General features: G+C 55.4%; 1 protein-coding gene across 2 annotated transcripts; it reads right to left on the reverse strand.

Annotated features, from left to right (window-relative positions):
• Positions 1-289: 289 nt before the first annotated feature.
• LOC127563306 (carnitine O-palmitoyltransferase 2, mitochondrial-like) lies at positions 290-16,260 on the reverse strand. Of its 2 annotated transcripts, none has more exons than XM_051999670.1 (5): positions 16,010-16,260; positions 11,249-11,329; positions 10,660-10,766; positions 7,159-8,460; positions 290-487 (listed from the first exon to the last, which is right to left on the reverse strand). In XM_051999670.1, exons 1-5 carry the CDS (start codon positions 16,207-16,209, stop codon positions 309-311), a joined length of 1,869 nt encoding a protein of 622 aa, XP_051855630.1. In that variant the 5' UTR covers positions 16,210-16,260; the 3' UTR covers positions 290-308. The 2 variants fall into 2 exon arrangements, with proteins under 2 accessions (XP_051855630.1, XP_051855629.1); XM_051999669.1 differs by having other exon boundaries at positions 290-1,535; positions 16,010-16,258.
• Between the last annotated feature and the right edge of the window lie 423 nt (positions 16,261-16,683).

The following is a 16,683-nucleotide window of genomic DNA, read 5'->3' on the forward strand; positions in this document are numbered from 1 at the left end:
AAGTGACTTGCCCAGGATCACATAGTCAGGAAGGGTTAAGTGTCTGAGACTAGATTTGAATTCAGGTCCTCCTGACTTCAGGCCTGGTGCTCTATCTACTGCACCACGCAGCTCGGAGACAACTATGATGGAAAGAGGAGACTCTCGGGTGTCTGGTGCCAAAAAAGCAAACAAACAAATCCATGACTATCTAGAACTCGACCGGGCAAGAACTCCACCTCATAGAAGTATCGACAGTCAAAATATATTAGTGCTTCACCAAAACAAAACAAAACAGACAAATGAGCAATCCAGATGACACCAGAGATTTATTTAAAAAACAAAACAAAAAACAAGACTGGGTCTTTCCATGTGGCTCGATCCTTGCCGCTGCTGGCGTTCGAGGAGGCAGTCTCCGTGACGTCCCCACTCCAACTGGCCTCGTGAAGGTCTTTGTCATCAGATGGAGATGGAATCCTGCTCAGGGGGCTCTGCGGGGAGCCGGGGGCTGAGAGGATTTTAGAAAGTCTTTGAGTAAGAGTTGAAACCAAAAAGCGCTGAAGGGTAACCCAAGCTTATTGAGTTTTATTGTAAGAAGATATATTTCGACATGAGCTAGATGATGGCAAGCTAGCTAGATGGGAAAACAGATGTGGTTACAGAGAAAGACAGAAAAATAAGAGTTAGAAAAAGGGAAGGATGGAAAAATAGGCAGATACAGGTAGGTAAACAAGGAGAAATCTTGATAGACAGATTCTGTGGGTGGACGGAGAGAGATACCGATGGCAGAAACAGACAGAGATGATCGATGGGTACATGTGAAAACAGAAATGTCGAAACAGACAATTAATAGTGGGGTAGGTGATTGAGATAATTGTCAGATGATGAACAATAGATTGTTATAGTAATAGTTTAACATAGATTATTGATAGAAGAAAGACCGGTGGATAGAAAAGATGGTAAACACTCAGATAGACAGACAGACAAATAGAGAAGCTGTGGGCGGGAGGACAGGGAAGGACAAGCCCTGGTATATACATATTTATGCCTTCCTGAAAGGCCGGGAAGCTTTAGAACATACCGACGATGGGTTGCAGAAGACCTGGTGGAGACGGGATTTCGCCAGCTTTCAACTTTGTGGTCATTGTAGGCCCAGGGCAAGAATCTGGTCTCCCTTTCATTCTCCCGGCTCCCATGATTCATCCTGGGGGAGGCTGGAAAGCACTACTGTGCAATGGATTCCCCTTTTAAAATGACTATGATGTTTTCCAGGCTAGTTCTGAGGGCCTCGATGAAGTCCTGGATATTGTAACTGGTGCAACAGGTGATGCTGAAGGTAATGCTGTCGTCGTGCACGAAGTACGCGATCCCAAAGCCGTCGGGCACTATGGGCATGGAAGCCCCGAAATTTAACTTCGGGCTGGACAGGTGCCTCGAGAAGATGAAGGTGTGATTGAGCTGATGATAGGCGGAGTCAAAGAAGATATCGGGCAAGCAGTTCTTCTTGGTCTCTGCCAGGATCCGGAGAGCCAGCAAGTGTCTGTCAAAGCCTTGACCTGTGAAAATGACCAGAATGGTGGTATTTCAGCTTGGGAAGTGGCCCCCTCCCACCCTCCAGGGCAGCCGTGTGACCTCAGGCCAGACCATCACCTTCTCTGGGCCCAAGTTCTCCATCTCTAAAATGAAAGGGTTGTCCTGGGCGATCCCAAAGGCCTCGGGCCCCAGGTGCCATGATCTATGACCTAACCTCGGAATTACAGTCATCAAGGTGAATGGGCCCTCTAGACCATCTAGCCCCACCCCCACCTGAATGAGAACGTGCTCCACAGATGGTCCCACAGCCTTTGCTTGGGGCACTCCACGAGGGAGCCCACCTTGGAGGGAGCCCATCCCCACTTGGGTTAAGAGCAGATCTTGGCACATTTCCTGACCTCCAGCTTAAAATTTCCTCTAGGCAACATGCCCCATTCCTCCTAATTCTGCATTTTGAGGCCAAGATGACCTTTTTAACCCCTTTTTCACAAGCCAGCCTTTAAAGCTTGAGGACAGATTCACGTCCCCCCCTCCCTGAGGCTTCTCTTCTCCAGCCTACACACCTTCAGGCCCATAACAGATCCTCCAAGGTCTATCACTGCCTTGGGAACCCTGCCTCCGGCTGCCCTCCTGAACAACTGAACAATTCATTCTGGACGTGGCCTGATGGAAGGGTGGAAGGTAACGGTGCTCTCATCAACTCTCATTAAACAACAGGCCTCAATACAACCTAAACCTGTATCTGCTTTTTTGGCTTCTACATCTCATTATTGACTTATTCTCTGAGTCCACCAGCCCTTTTTGGACCATCTATGAGTCAACCACAGCTCCCTTGTTCTTTTTTAATCAAAGAACAATCAGTCTTTGACACGAACATCCGATTTTGCGTTCATCCCTGTTAAACCTCAGGGGATTTGATGTGGTTCCCACATTCAAGGCTGACAAGCCTTTTAAAAAATTCTGCTGTTGTTTCAGGCGCCTGCTGTCCTTCCTGCCATCGATGACTCGATTCGTGACTCCCATGAAAACCTCTACCACAAAGAGCCCAGGATACTCGTATCCTCGCCAAGCCGGCAACAGCCCACGGGTGGCCGTTCCTTTGGTGTGGTCCTAAATCCATCGAATGTGCTTTCCCTTGCGGGCCTCTAGCTCATCGCCAGGAAGAGAATTCCATCTCCATCCCTACTGCGTGCAAGGCCCCGAGCTGGCAGGGTGGGACACAAACAAACTGGCAAATATCCACTGTCAAGAAGCTTGCGCTCTTCTGTGCTGAGGGCAGGGCGTGTGTGAAATACAACAGGTAAAGAGATAAGTGAATGGGAGACAGTTTGAAGAGAGAGACAGTGCTAATACTAGTCAGGGAGAAAAGGGAACGGGGACATGGTCCCCTGAATCAAATCATAAAGAAGCTAAGATGGAAGGAAGAAGGAAAAATGCTTGGATTCTATCCATTCCATTCTAGAAACAGAGGCCATTCTCTATGGGGACTCCCTTTTCTCCCTTTCTCTTCATATCAAAGCCTCTGCACCTTAGCTCTCATCCTAGGCTCTGATAAATGAAGGGCCCTTCTCCTTGCCTAAACCAACTTCTCTAAATGAGTCTCTGGTCCCCTCCCCTGCCCCTTTAACTTCCCCTGCCTCCGATTCCACCATTTGTCTCTTCCACTCTGAAGAAACCTCCCGAGATCCTACCATCCCTCAACATTCCGAATCTCTTTTCCATTTCTTGGCCAAGTCCCGGACGAAAAGCTCTCGACCTGTGTCCACTTCTCCCACGCATCTGCTCGTAACTGACACGGACTCTTCCGAGCGGTCACCTTTTGTGGCCAAGCTCCCCGGCCCCGCCCATTCTCCACATCCCGAGCTCCTCTTTATATATTCCTTGCTCTCCCCCCCACCCTAGGGTCCTGCCAGGCGGCCTTCTTCGTGGCGCCGCTGCTCGCTCTCGCTGCTTCTCCAGCTCGCCAGCCATTCCTCCTGGATCTTCTCTGCCGGGTCATCAGCCACACGACGTGTCTGCCTCCCTGGGGACTGGCCACATCCCGGGCCGGGATGTGCTCCTCCTCATTTGCACCTGATGGAATCCTTGTCTTCCTCCGGTCTGGCTCAAGGGCTCCCTCCTGCCTTCATCCTCCTTCTCTGCTCCTGCCAAGCACCGATGCCCTCCGATCCCCAGGTCGTGGGCCACCCGGCATTTCTGTGTTCTCTGTTCTGTCCACATTGGGGCGTGCACTTGTGCTCTCCCCCACTCGAACACCAGAGTCTGGAGATGAGGGGATGGTCCTCATCTCTCACGCGTCCTCCTAGCCCTCCATCCCGTGCCCGTCACCATCACGTTAGTACTTAATGCCCATCGATTTAGATATTACTGCACCATCCTGCCTTCTTCCCCAACCCCTCCTTTGCAAGCAGTGACCCGCTCCCTTCTTTGATCTTCCGCTTTTCTACAATGTCTTTTCTGTTGGCCACCTCTGTCTGACCTCCCTGCCCCAGCCTCCACACTCCAGCCCCCATGTTCCATCCTTCATGTTTCAGCCTCCCTGCCCCAGGCTCCATGCTCCAGCTTCCATGCTGCTGGCCTTCTTCTCCCAGGCCCACCACGCTCCTGTAATCATGCCCCATTTTGCTATTACTTTCATCCTCTGCTCATCTTTGGGTTTGTCCTTTCCCATCTCATTGCAACTGTTTCTTCAGGACTTCATTCTTGAGAGCTGCTAACTTTCCCTTTCAGAATTTATTTATTCAAAGCGTCTCGTCTATTTTTCTCAACTGCTGATATTTCTCTGCAAAATTGGGGGGCGGACCAGAAAAGTGTGCAAAGCGCCTCTTCTGGAAAGTCTCAGAGGAGAATGACATTTGCAAACAGAGATCCTCAAGGAATGATTTTTCCCAAAGGAGTTAAAGATTCTTTTAGGAGAATATTACCCCATTGTCTCTAACTGGAATCTACTCTGGGGATCTACTGGGGGAAAGGATTCAGATTCATGGGGATGGGGCTTAAAGCCCACTGTTAGACTCTCCATAACCAGCCCTGACAAATGATCCTCGAGTGTCTCCAAGCAGGATAGATGGGCCAGGCCTTTCAGAGCACAGGATGTGGCTGGAGATCCCTTCCTCTGGATCTTGGAACCAAAGCATGATTGTTCAGCCAGTTGCAATGCCTCTGTTGGCCTCAGTTGGGAGGAAGCAGTAAGGTCCCTGAAGTCAGACTTTACCTCAGTCTCCCCAGCACCTAACAGGTGCTTGAATAAGGAGCAGTTTAAGGGAACTGAAATGAATTCTCCCCACTCCCCTCTCCAAAGTGATTGTGAACACCTTTGAGGGGGTTTATCCGGTGGGCAGGGTCAGAAAGCCCCTTTAAGGCATCCCCTTGAGGATTCTGGTTCTAGGTTTTGCTGTTGGGCTTTCCTCCTCTCCACAAAGCAGAAGGGGAAAAGGGCGTCTGGGAATTCTTCAGCCACCCCTTGCCCTCTAAGTCAAGTCCAAAGCTCCTCCGCCCAGCGCCCGTCTTTGAAGGCCCTCGTCCGTCCATCCAAGCCCTCCTAACCGACTCAGCTGCTTTGGCCACGAAGGACCAGTCCCCCTCTTGCCCCTTCTCTGCTTTCTGCCTCAGTGCTCAGTGCACAATGCTCAATGCCCTTGCTTCTCCTGGGAAGAGATCATTCTTAAAGTCAAACTCAAATCTCAGCTCCTCAAAGAAGCCTTCCTTGACCCCCTCCTCTGCTGATAACCGTTGCCTTCCCAGCCCCCACCAGGTCGTGGCCCGAGCGGGCCAAGGAGCAGTGCCCCCTCACCCCTTCCCCTGGCTTCATATCCATTTGTTTGAGCTCTCGAATGTACTCAGCTTATCTCTTCCTCTCCCTCCCAAAAAGAGCAACAAGAGATGAGAAAAGGGAGCACCTCTGGTTAGACCCTTGGATCTCCTCAAGCTCCCGGGGCAGGGATCTCCAGCTGGCCCCACGTCCGGGCCATGCGCCTCTGGAGGAGACCCTTCGCCGGGTGCAGCTTTGCCCTTGGACCCTTCCCCCATCTGGCTCCTGCCTGATCGCACGCTGCCCCCTTCACACAAGCTAAGATCCAGTCAAACTGGCCTCCATCTACACGTTCTCCCGCCCGCGGCCAGGCCGTGCCCCACGCCCACAATGCGCAGCCTCCAACTCCGAGTCCTCAGCCTCTTTCAGAGCTAGAGTCAAAGCAGGGCCTCCTCCGGGGAGCCTTTCCGGATTGTTCTTCCCCGCTGACCACTGACATTACTGGGGTCTACTTGGATTCTGTATCCACTTGAATGAAGGAAGCACCCCAGCACTCGTGTCCTGAGCGAGACCCTCCCCACTCTCGGGGAGCTCCCATCCTGGTTCCAGGTGTACCTGCGGCCGCCCCCGCGGAATGGAAGCCCTCTGACGGCCAAGAGCGCTTGACCTTTTCCCTCTGTGTTCCTAGTACTTGGCACAGCGGCTGGCCCAGGGTCCGTACCAAACAAGCGCTGACTGAGTGGCCAGCTCGGGTTCGAAAAACCAACCTTCCCGTAAGAGTTCGTGGATGCCGGAAAGCCCCATGAACCCTGGAAAGCCCTGTGGAGCCCGCTGAGAATTCAGCATCATAACGGGTTCTGGGCATCGAGGCCAAGGGCTGTGCCCGGCTGACAGGAGGGGCTACTCTAGAGCCCTGGCGCTGGTGAGCAGCTGGGCGGCCGGGGGGGGGGGAGGGGGAAGAAGGGGAGGTGAGCAAGCCCAGCCCATGTCAGAAGGTCAGAAGGGTGGAAGCCACAGCCTGAGGGCTAGGATTCAGAGGAGGAGGAGAGGAGGAAGAGGAAGAGAGAAAGAGGAGGAAGAAAAAGAAGAGGAGGAAGAAGAAGAGGACTCAGCAGGCTTCCAGGGATGTTTATCAATCTCTTCCATGAGAACCAGCACCAAGGAAGGGGTGAGCCTGGTGGTGCAGGCAAAGGGGGAGAAGCTTTGTTTCCCATAAGAGCTCTTTTGTCACTGAGTGTGAAAGCCTCTTAGGAGACTCAGCTCCTCAGAAGGACCTGGGGATCTGCCAAGCCCTTCTCCAGGAGCCTCTGGGCTCCCCTTGGGTCAGAGCCCTGGTTTCTGTCATTTGTGTCCTTGGGAGAGGAAGGGCCCCTGGAGGCTCCTGGCTGGTCTGCCCGGCCCGGGCCGGGGAGGACCTAGTGGGGCAGTTGGCAGGCGAATCATGGATGAGCGCTTACCCTTTCCAGAGGGTGGCTCTTGGAGTCCTGGCCCTCATTGCTCCTCTTGTCTCTAGGCCAAGGAGGAGCACTTGGAGAAGAGACATGAGGCTGAGCCAGAGAGCGGAGGGGGGCTCGTGGGCTGGAGGGCAGAGGGGGGCGCCTGGGCCGGAGGGCAGAGGGAGGTGTGTGGGCCGAAGGGCGGAGGGGGGCGCGTGGGCCAGAGGGCAGAGGGGGGCACGTGGGCCAGAGGGCAGAGGGGGGTGTGTGGGCCGGAGGGCGGAGGGCGGTGCGTGGGCCGAAGGGCAGAGGGGGGCGCGTGGGCCGGAGGGCAGAGGGGGGCGCGTGGGCCGGAGGGCAGAGGGGGGCGCCTGGGCCGGAGCAGTGCGTCCGGCCTGGGACTGTGCCCAGAGCGGCCCCCCGGCCTTGGCCCCCGGGAAGGCGACTCCCACCACTCACCCCGGACGGCTTTCTGGATCAGACTGACGTGGTAGGTGGAGCACCTGTGCAGCAGGTCCTTGAGCTCGGCCACGGTGTACCGGGAGGGCTCCTGGAAGGCCAGGACACACTGCTTGCTGTGGATGGTGGTGGGCCGGATGACCTCGGTGCGGCCGTGCTTGTAGGCAGCCGTGCTGCACGGCTCGTAGGAGGCCGTGATCTGCCCTCTGATTTTGAAGAACGCCATCTGGCAGGCGAGCTGGATCATGGCGTCAGGGCTGATGCCCTCCTGCTTCAGGAAGCGCTTGCCCTCCTTCTGAAACTGCACCAGCTTGACCAGGAAGGCCTGCACGGCCGCGTCGTAGTTGGCTCTGGCGGTGGCGATGCCCGCTCTCAGGGAGTCGTTCAGGTGGAAGTCGAGCTTCTTCACGGCTTCGGGGGCGCCGGCGGTCGGGGACTCCTCCCAGGGCTGCACGGCGGGGGCCTCCGTGCTGTCCTGGAACACCTCCTTCATGAAGCGCAGCACGGTCAGCGCGTCCCCCCACGAGTGCTCAAAGTTGATGGCCGCCGAGCCGTCCTTGGTCACGATCAGGTTGAAGGACTTGTCGTACCAGCGGTTGTGCCCGTTGCCATACAGCATGATCTGCGTGAACTCGTCGAGGTCCCGCACCGGCCGGTCGTCCAGGCACAGGCTGAAGATGGCCGTCTCCACCTTCTTCAGGGCCTCCTGGTTGCCGTTGTCCAGGAGCTCCTGCCTCAGCTGCGCCCACGTGTCCCGCTTTTCGGTCGTCAGGTACGCCAAGGGGAAGTTGGGCGCGGGGCTCTCGTCGGAGAGGATGTGCTTGAGGTTGGCGTGGATTTCCGAGACCTGGATCATGGTCCCGTTGCTCTGGAGGATGTTAAAGATGTAAAAGTTGCCGTTCCTGAGCACCAGGAGGTGCTTGGCCCTCTCGTCCGTGAGCAGCTTGTCCTGGGCCAGCTTGGGCAGGCGGGAGGTGCTGAAGAGCCTGAAGTTCTGGGACATGTCCATGGGGTAGACGTTGAACACGGAGGCCGTGGGGCACACTAAGGACTTGGGGATCCAGCGGATGAAGCTCTTGAAGAACTTGTTGTCCGTCTTCTCCGGGTAGATGTGCAGCACCTCGGGCTCGAGCGTGCCCGTTCGGAAGGCCCTCAGGAACCTGATGATGGAGACGGTCATATTGGTGGCCCGCGTCAGCTGCTCGTTATACTCCACTCTGGGGTCCGGATGGAAAGCCAAGCCCACGTTCATGTTGAACGCGGGCGGATGGCGACGGCCCAGATAGGAATTCAGCCACACGTCTGGGGAGAAAGGAGAGCTCTGAGGTTAAAAGGTGGGGGGGCAGCGGCAAGGGCTGGACGGCGGTCCGGAACCCTGGACTTTCGCCTCAGCCTCGGCATGTGGCCGGGGACTTCCCGGGCCTCGGCTTCTCTCTCTGTAAAACCAGGGATTGGAACTCAGCAGCACCGGGTTTGGGGGGGAGAGGATCTGGATTCAAATCCCCGCTCTATCATCACTCCCTGGAAAGTCTCAGGCAAGTCAGTTCCCCTCTCTGGGCCTCAGTTTTCTTATCTGTAAAATGAGGGCAATTGGTCTGACCTCTATGGTCTCTCCTGTGGTCTCTGAGATGCTTTCCACTTCCCTGTCCTTTGATTCTATAGATTCATGGAAAGACAATGGGTAGGGGCAGCTTGGCTCAGTGGGTAGAGCACCAGCCCCAAGGTCAGGAGGACCTGAGTTCAAATCTGCTCTCAGACACTTAACACTTCCTGGCTGGGTGACCCTGGGCAAGTCACTCAACTCCAATTGCCTCTGCAAAAAAAAAAAAAAAAAGACCCGGGTGATCTTGGGCCCAAAGGCACTGAGAGGGTGGAATGTCCCAGCACCCTTTATCTGTTGCAGCTGCTAAGCCAGCTTTTCAAAAACAGCTTAAGAAGACTGATTTCCTCTGGGTCCCTGATGCGGCCTTCCCGCTATTTCATCTGGGCAGGTCACGGTTAAACAAAGCCCTCAGGCTCTCGGGCCAGAACATATGGAGAGAGAGAAGCCCGTCCATCAGGAGAGAGAGCGCGCCACCCAGTGTGTGACAGCAGCGTTTCCTCTGCCCCATGTTTGGGCTCAAGCAGCTGCCGGGCGACGGCTTCTGGGATTACAGGAAATGGGCTGTCTGTGGTCCATACCTCCTAGTGGCTGGAGCTGACCGGGGTCCTGCTCTAAGCCTGGGTGCTGTTCTAAGCCAGGGTGCTGTGTTCTAAGCCAGGGTGCTGTTCTAAGCCAGGGTGCTGTTCCAAGCCAGGGTGCTGTTCTAAGCCAGGGTGCTGTTCTAAGCCAGGGTGCTATGTTCTAGGCCAGGGTGCTGTTCCAAGCCAGGGTGCTGTTCTAAGCCAGGGTGCTGTGTTCTAAGCCAGGGTGCTGTTCTAAGCCAGGGTGCTGTGTTCTAAGCCAGGGTGCTGTGTTCTAAGCCAGGGTGCTGTTCCAAGCCAGGGTGCTATTCCAAGCCAGGGTGCTATTCTAAGCCAGGGTGCTGTGTTCTAAGCCAGAGTGCTGTTCTAAGCCAGGGTGCTGTTCTAAGCCAGGGTGCTGTTCCAAGCCAGGGTGCTGTTCTAAGCCAGGGTACTGATGGCCAGAGACAGGAGAGCAAGGAGGTGGGGTGTCCCTGGGCCACCAAGCCGTGAAGGGGCAGGGAGGGGGCAGGGCCAGGCTGACGGCCTTCAAAGTCAAACTTGGGTTCCAGAGGGGACAGGAAGTCGCTGGAGTTTATGAAGAACAGGGAGACGTAGGCACACTGCCAGCAGGAGGATCCCCTGGGTGGTTGGAGGGGGAGGCAAGGCGGGCAGTAATGGTCAGCAATGGTCTGGGGGGAGGGGATGAGGTCCTGGGGGCAGAGAGTGACAGGGGGAGGGGCGTGGGCAGCGAGGAGGCTGGCCACTGAGCTCTATGTGCAGTCTTCCCAAGGGCCGGCCTCCTCCTCCACCCAGAGGCCGAAGTGAGGGAGTGGGGGTCCCCTGCCTGGAAAGCAGGGAGAGGGGCTGCCCCCCACGGAAAGTTGGGGAGCAGGGGTCCCCTGCACAGAATAGAGTCAGGGCAGGTGGTGAGAGAAGACTCCACGGCAGGACCACGGACAGCACCAGGTTTCCTAACACACAGTCGGGTGCCTAGAGGGTGCTACAGAGCCCAGGGCTCACAGTCAAACCAGGCTCAGACACTTCCCAGCTGTGTGACCCTGGACAGGTCACTTCCTCCTGTTTGCCTCAGTTTCCTCAGCTGCAAAATGGGGATGATAAGAGCACCTCCCTGCAGAGCATTGTGAAGTGCTGAGTGCAGTACCCGGCACATAGTAGGTGCTTAATAAATGCTTATTTCTCTCCATGTCCAGAACTCCTTCCCTGGAGGCAGAGGCCATCAAAGTCATCGGTGGGGAAGGGAAGGACTGGGGGACACAGCCCCCCCCCGCCACTGACACCAGGGCCACCTCCCCTGATGGTGTCATGGTCTCCTACCTGAAATATAGCTCGTGTGCTGACTGTGCTGATCCTGAAAAATCAGCATTTCGTGCAGCTCTTTGCCGAGGCCGTTTTGAAAGCCGTAGGAGAATTCTTTCGTTCTCCTGAAAGAATGGAGGCCAGTGGCTCACGTGTTGGCCTTCAGGGGCACGTGACCAGGGCCACCCCTCCGGCTTCCCGGCTCTCTCCCCTCCTTTCCCCCCGCCCCCAGGGCTGGCGACTCCGGCCCCCAGCCTCAGCAGACTAGCAGCCCAGGCTCCAGCTTCCCCTCCCTGGGCCTTCTCAGGAGGAACCGGGGTGGGAGAGGGGAAGAGGTCACCCCAGACATTCCCTGTCACTGAGCTGTCGATCAACAACCTCAGCCGGCCTAGAAATCATGGGCCAAGCCTATCCCTGATCAATCTCCAGAGAGCCTGGAGTGGCTGGGGCTTCGGCCGGCCAAAGGCCCCACTGGAAAGGAAGGCCCGTGGCGCCTCCTCTGCCCCCGTGATTGCTGGGAGGGCCACGAGGGCATAATTCTCTGCACCCGGGCCACTCCTTACACAACCCAGAGAATTTCTCGTTTCCTTCTCTTTCTCGTCTATACCTGAACTGATCTGTGGTTAACAGAGGCATCTGTGCTCCCAGGTACCTTCTGATAGAGTCCTCAAGTCCGGGAATGGGCAATCTGAAGAGAAAACAGGCCCATTAGTCCGGTCCAGCCTGGCCCCAGACTCTGGAGAGGAGGAACTCGGGAAGGATTCACCCGCCATCACCAGACCCAGCACGCAGGGAGGAGAGGGCTCGGGCTGCACAAGGCCTCGGGGAGCCCATGTATTTTACACCTCCAACCAAAGAACCCGCCACCCCCTTCATCCAAGAAGGCAGACCCCATTCAGCAAAACTCACCAACCTTCCCCCAAGACCAGCGTTCTCCGGTGCCCATTCCAAGAATGGGAGGCAATCTCATTCCCAAAATATAGAGAGAATTGACTCAACTTTATAAGAAATCAAGCCATTCTCCCAGTCAAAGGATATGAACAGATAATTTTCAGATAAAGAAATTGAAACCATTTCTAGTCATATGAAAAGATGCTCCAAGTCATTATTAATCAGAGAAATGCAAATTAAGAGACAACTCTGAGATACCACTACACACCTGTCAGACTGCCTAGAATGACAGGGAAAGATAATGGGAAAACAGGGACACTGATGCATTGTTGGTGGAGTTGTGAACACATCCAGCCATTCTGGAGAGCGATTTGGAACTATGCCCAAAAAGACATCAAATTGTGCACACCCTTTGATCCAGCAGCGTCTCTATTAGGCTTCTATCCCAAAGAGATACTAAAGAAGGGAAAGGGACCTGTATGTGCAGAAATGTTTGTGGCAGCCCTCTCTGTAGTGACTAGAAGCTGGAAAATGAAAGGATGTCCATCCATTGGAGAATGGTTGAGTAAATTGTGGTATATGAATGTGATGGAATATTATTGTTCTGTAAGAAATGACCAGCAGGATGATTTCAGAAAGGCCTGGAGAGACTGACAGGAACTGATGCTGAGGGAAGTCACGGATAGTCAGACAGTCACAAATGGTCATGATAGTCATGGATGAGCATAGATGACCATGGATGGTCATGAACAGTCACAGGTGGTCACAGACAGTCACAGATGGTCATGAACATTACAGACGGTCACAGGTGGTCATGGATAGTCACAGACAATCACAGATGGTCATGGATAATCACAGATGGTCACAGACAGTCACAGATGGTCACAGGTAGTCAGACAGTCAAGGATGGTCACAGATGGTCATGAACAGTCATGGAGGTCACAGGTGGTCACAGATGTCACAGAAGTAACTGGTCACGGACAGTCACAGACGGTCACAGATGGTCACTGAGCCGATCACTGTTGGCACTGTCCCAGACTGTTCCTTTCACAACACTGAGGTGAGAGCCCCCAGCCCAGCAGCCCTTGCTTTCCGTATCCATTCAGCCAATACTTCCCAGCTTCCTCAGACACTCTGTTCTTGGTTTCTCACAGGGTACCATCGTTGTCCACTCACTCCTCAAGTGAGAGCCCTCCCTCCATCTCCAATTCTTTGCCACCACAAAAAGAGCTTTTGTCACTGTTTCTTGTTTGTTCGTTCCTGCCTTTGGGAAGGAGGTCTGGGGACAGAACAGACTCGGCTGGGAGAGTGTGGGCCTCTAAAGCACCAAAGGGGGCTCACCAGAGCCCTCTTGAGAATAGTGGCCCTGTTGGCCCTGTTTGTAGTGGCTAGAAGCTGGAAACTGAATGGATGCCCATCAATGGGAGAATGGCTGGGTAAATTGTGGTATATGAATGTTATGGAATATTATTGTTCGGTAAGAAACAACCAACAGGATGATTTCAGAGCGGCCTGGAGAGACTTACAGGAACTGATGCTAAGTGAAATGAGCAGAACCAGGAGATCATGATATACCTTAACAATGATACTGTTTGAGGATGTATTCTGATGGAATTGATTTCTTTGACAAAGAGAAGATCTAACTCCGTTTCAATTGATCAAAGATGGGCAGAAGCAGCTACACCCAAAGAAAGAACACTGGGAGATGAATAGAAACTGCTTGCATTTTTGTTTTTCTTCCCGAATTATTTCTACCTTCTGAATCCAATTCTCCTTGTGCAACAAGAGAACTGTTCAGTTCTGCACACATATATTGTATCTAGGATATACTGTAACCTATTCAACATGTAAAGGACTGCTTGCCATCTGGGGGAGGGGGTGGAGGGAGGGAGGGGAAAAATCAGAACAGAAGTGAATGCAAGGGATAATCCTGTAAAAAATTACCCTGATATGGGCTCTGTCAATAAAAAGTTATAATTAATAAAAAAATAATAAAAATTAAAATTTAAAAAGAGAGAGAATAGTGGCCCTGGGCAGGCTGCCTGACTCAGCCTAGCAGGGAAGAAGGGGGCCACAGGGCAGCCCAGTGTTCACTGAGTAGGGACCACTCATAGGTGGAGTCAGTGGGAGGGATTAAATGCTCTCTACCCCTGCTCTAAGTCTGAGCCCCTCCTCCTAGGGACAAAAATCCGTGAGCCCCAAAAGCCAGGGTGAGTATTTTAAGGTGCTGTCGGGTCTTATCATCTCAGGAAATCTGTAAAAACTCATTGGTTAATGGGCTAAATAGTCCTTGAAGGCTAGTCACACATACTTGGTGGCACAGTGGACAGAGTTTGGGCCTGGAATATGGAGGAGTCAAGTTCAAGTCTGACCTCAGATTCTTGGAGCCTCTGTGACCTCCGGCAAGTCACTTTACCTCTGTTTGCCTCATTTTCCTCATCTGTAAAATGGGGATGAGAGTACCTATCTCCAGAGGCAGTAAAGCACTTGGCACACCTCAAAGTTTTACACGAGTGCTATTCCTGATGTCATCACTGCTGACTGATGTGAGGGAGGAGGATGTTTTCAGCAGGAGGGCAACCTGCCAGGGTGCACCATGGGGGAGCACAGCACTACCTGACCCACCTGGGCCTAGAGGAGCACTATCACTAGCTCTGAAGACTCTCGGGGACCTGCCTGGGCCTAAGAGAAGCCCAGCTCTGAGACCTCTCAGGGACGCCCTCTGGGCACTAAGGGGAGCGGGGGGGGGGGGCAGCTCTGAGGCTTCTCAGCCTATTTGTTAGGGTGAAGGTGAGTCGGGATAAAAATGCCCCAAATCATTCCATGCTACAGACCCCAGCAGGTGGCCGACTCCTAAAGGGGCCGAGGGGGGTGGGGGGGACATTCTAGGCACCAAGTCTGGGCAACAGTCAATCTGCCCATTTGGCTGGAGTTTCGAGCGAGGGCAGAAGAGGGACATGATGTAATAAGCTGGGAGGCTGGGCTGGAGAGGCAGATTTGTCAGTCAGCAGTGATGTCACTAAACTGATGGGAGCTGACGAGGCCACCAGGTGAGGTGGTACGGAGGGGAGCCCAGCACAGAGCCCCGAAGAACACCCGAGGTGAGAGGCTGTGATCTGCAGTGGGATCCAGCAAAGGGACAGAGGGGGAGTGGTCACTGAGCTAGGAGGGAACCACAGAGAGAGGGTGTCTGAGAAGCAGAGAGAGGGGGATCCAGGAGGAGGGAGGGATTAAGTGTCCGAGGTGCAGAGATGTTAAGGGGGATCTGGCAGCTGGGAGACCCCGGGAAACTGTGGAGAGGAGATCTGGAGGAATGAGGCCGTCACAAACCGGGTTCAAGGGCTTGAGAAGGGAGGGAGAGGAGGAGAAGCCGCTGTCCTGGGTGGCCTGCTCGGGGAAGAGAAGAGACGGAGCAGACAGGGAGGAAGGCAGAGTCGGAATGGGGCCGGGCCATCGGTGCCCGTGTGGGGGCTTGCCTTGGCAAGGAGAAGGGCCACCTCTTCGTGCCAGACAAGGGGGGAGGAGGGACCCAGGACTGGGCCCGGCAGGGAGGGATCTGCCACAGGACAAAGAGAGGAGGAGAGCACAAGCGTTTCACCAAGGAATCAAGGTAAGGCAGGGAAGAGCCGGAGCAGGGCCAGGGCCTGGGAAAGGGCTAAGAGGACAGTGGGAGGAGGTGCTCAGGAAGGAGAGACCCAAGGACAACGGACTGTGATCAGAAAAGGGAATTTCCCCGGCTTTGTGAACGTGGGGGTTTTGCTCAAACCCCTCGTGGGCCGTGGGCGGGAGCATCCCTCTGGGCGGAGGGGCTGGGGAGGAGCCGCCAGATGCCCAAACTTCCCGTGCCTCCTCCCAACCTGCTTTAGGAGGGGCGAGTATTGGGGGGGTCAGTCTTTGGCTGAAGCCCCTCGGGATGAGGGCAGGCGCTGAGGGGAGAGGTCTGTGAGCCGCCACCGAAGCTCGCTGGGAACGAGGCCGGGAGGGAACGGCCCCCACCAGGGCTCGGGTGTTGGACACAGACTGCGTGACCCTCTATAGGGTCCCCGAGGGACGACGGTCTAGGGTGAATCTGGAAGTGGCAACGGGGAGCAAGGAACACGCCGACGCCCCCTGCAGCAGCCGGAGGAACGAGAGAGGGGGCCGGGGGGAGGGGGGGGCCAGGAAAGGCCGGCCACCTATGGAGCCGGCAGGCCAGAGGCCGGGTGCCCGGCTGGACTGAACTCGGGGCTCCCCGGTTCCCTGTCGCGGGGACACTTAGCTGTTTAGCAGGAAGTATCTTATTACGCCCCTCTATGAACCAGGCCTCCCAAACAGAATCACGGAGACTTGGGCCTGAACCCCCCCCCCCCAAATTAAAAGCCCCGTCCCCTCTTTGGCTCCACCCCCGACTCCTCCTCCCTTCGCACTGGATCAGGCCCCGCCCCTCGGACCCCGCCCCCAGACGTGGCCCCGCCCCTCCCCGCCCCGCCTCCTTCACCTGGGCAGGCTGTCCTGGTAGTGCAGGGTGGGCACGATGCTGGGTACCAGGCCCGCGTCTGCGCTGCTTCTCTTGCCTCTGGTCTCTCCGGTGATGTCCCAGAAGTCGATCGCAAAGTTCCTGCGCGGGGCGCGGCCCTGACGGCCCAGCTGATGGCGAAAGAGGAACCTGAGCAGGCCGGGCCCCTGGGACAGCGCCATGGGGCCCGGCCTCCAGGTCCCCGCCCGTTGCGAAGGCAACCTGGGGCGCCTGCGCAGTCCCGCCCCCCGCCTCCGCCACGTGCAGGTCAGAACAGCGCCTTTCCTCGAGGCTGCGGGGCTGGCTGCGTTAGTCAGCCGCGTCCGCTGAGCTTGCGGGCCACTCCAGCCCCCGGATCTTTTTCAAAACTCTTGTCTTGCAGTCTTTGTCCCTGGGTAGCTGATTTTCGTAAACCATCGCCTGCCTCGAGGAAAGGCGCCGTTCTCCCCCCTCCCCCATCCCGACTCCCGACGTAATTTGGCGCTTGAAATTGCATGTGTTTAAAAGCATTCTTTGGAGAAGGGGCCAAAGCATGGCTGCCAAAGGGAGCCCTGACACAAGAATGCTGAGGAGCCCCGTCCTGAACCCGCCTCCGCTCTGCTCCCTGATTCTGGGCCTCGGCTCAAGCCTGGAGCTGTCTCCTCCCCTCCTCCCCG

Source organism: Antechinus flavipes, chromosome 4 (assembly GCF_016432865.1).
Source record: "Antechinus flavipes isolate AdamAnt ecotype Samford, QLD, Australia chromosome 4, AdamAnt_v2, whole genome shotgun sequence".
Taxonomy (NCBI): Eukaryota; Metazoa; Chordata; class Mammalia; order Dasyuromorphia; family Dasyuridae; genus Antechinus; species Antechinus flavipes.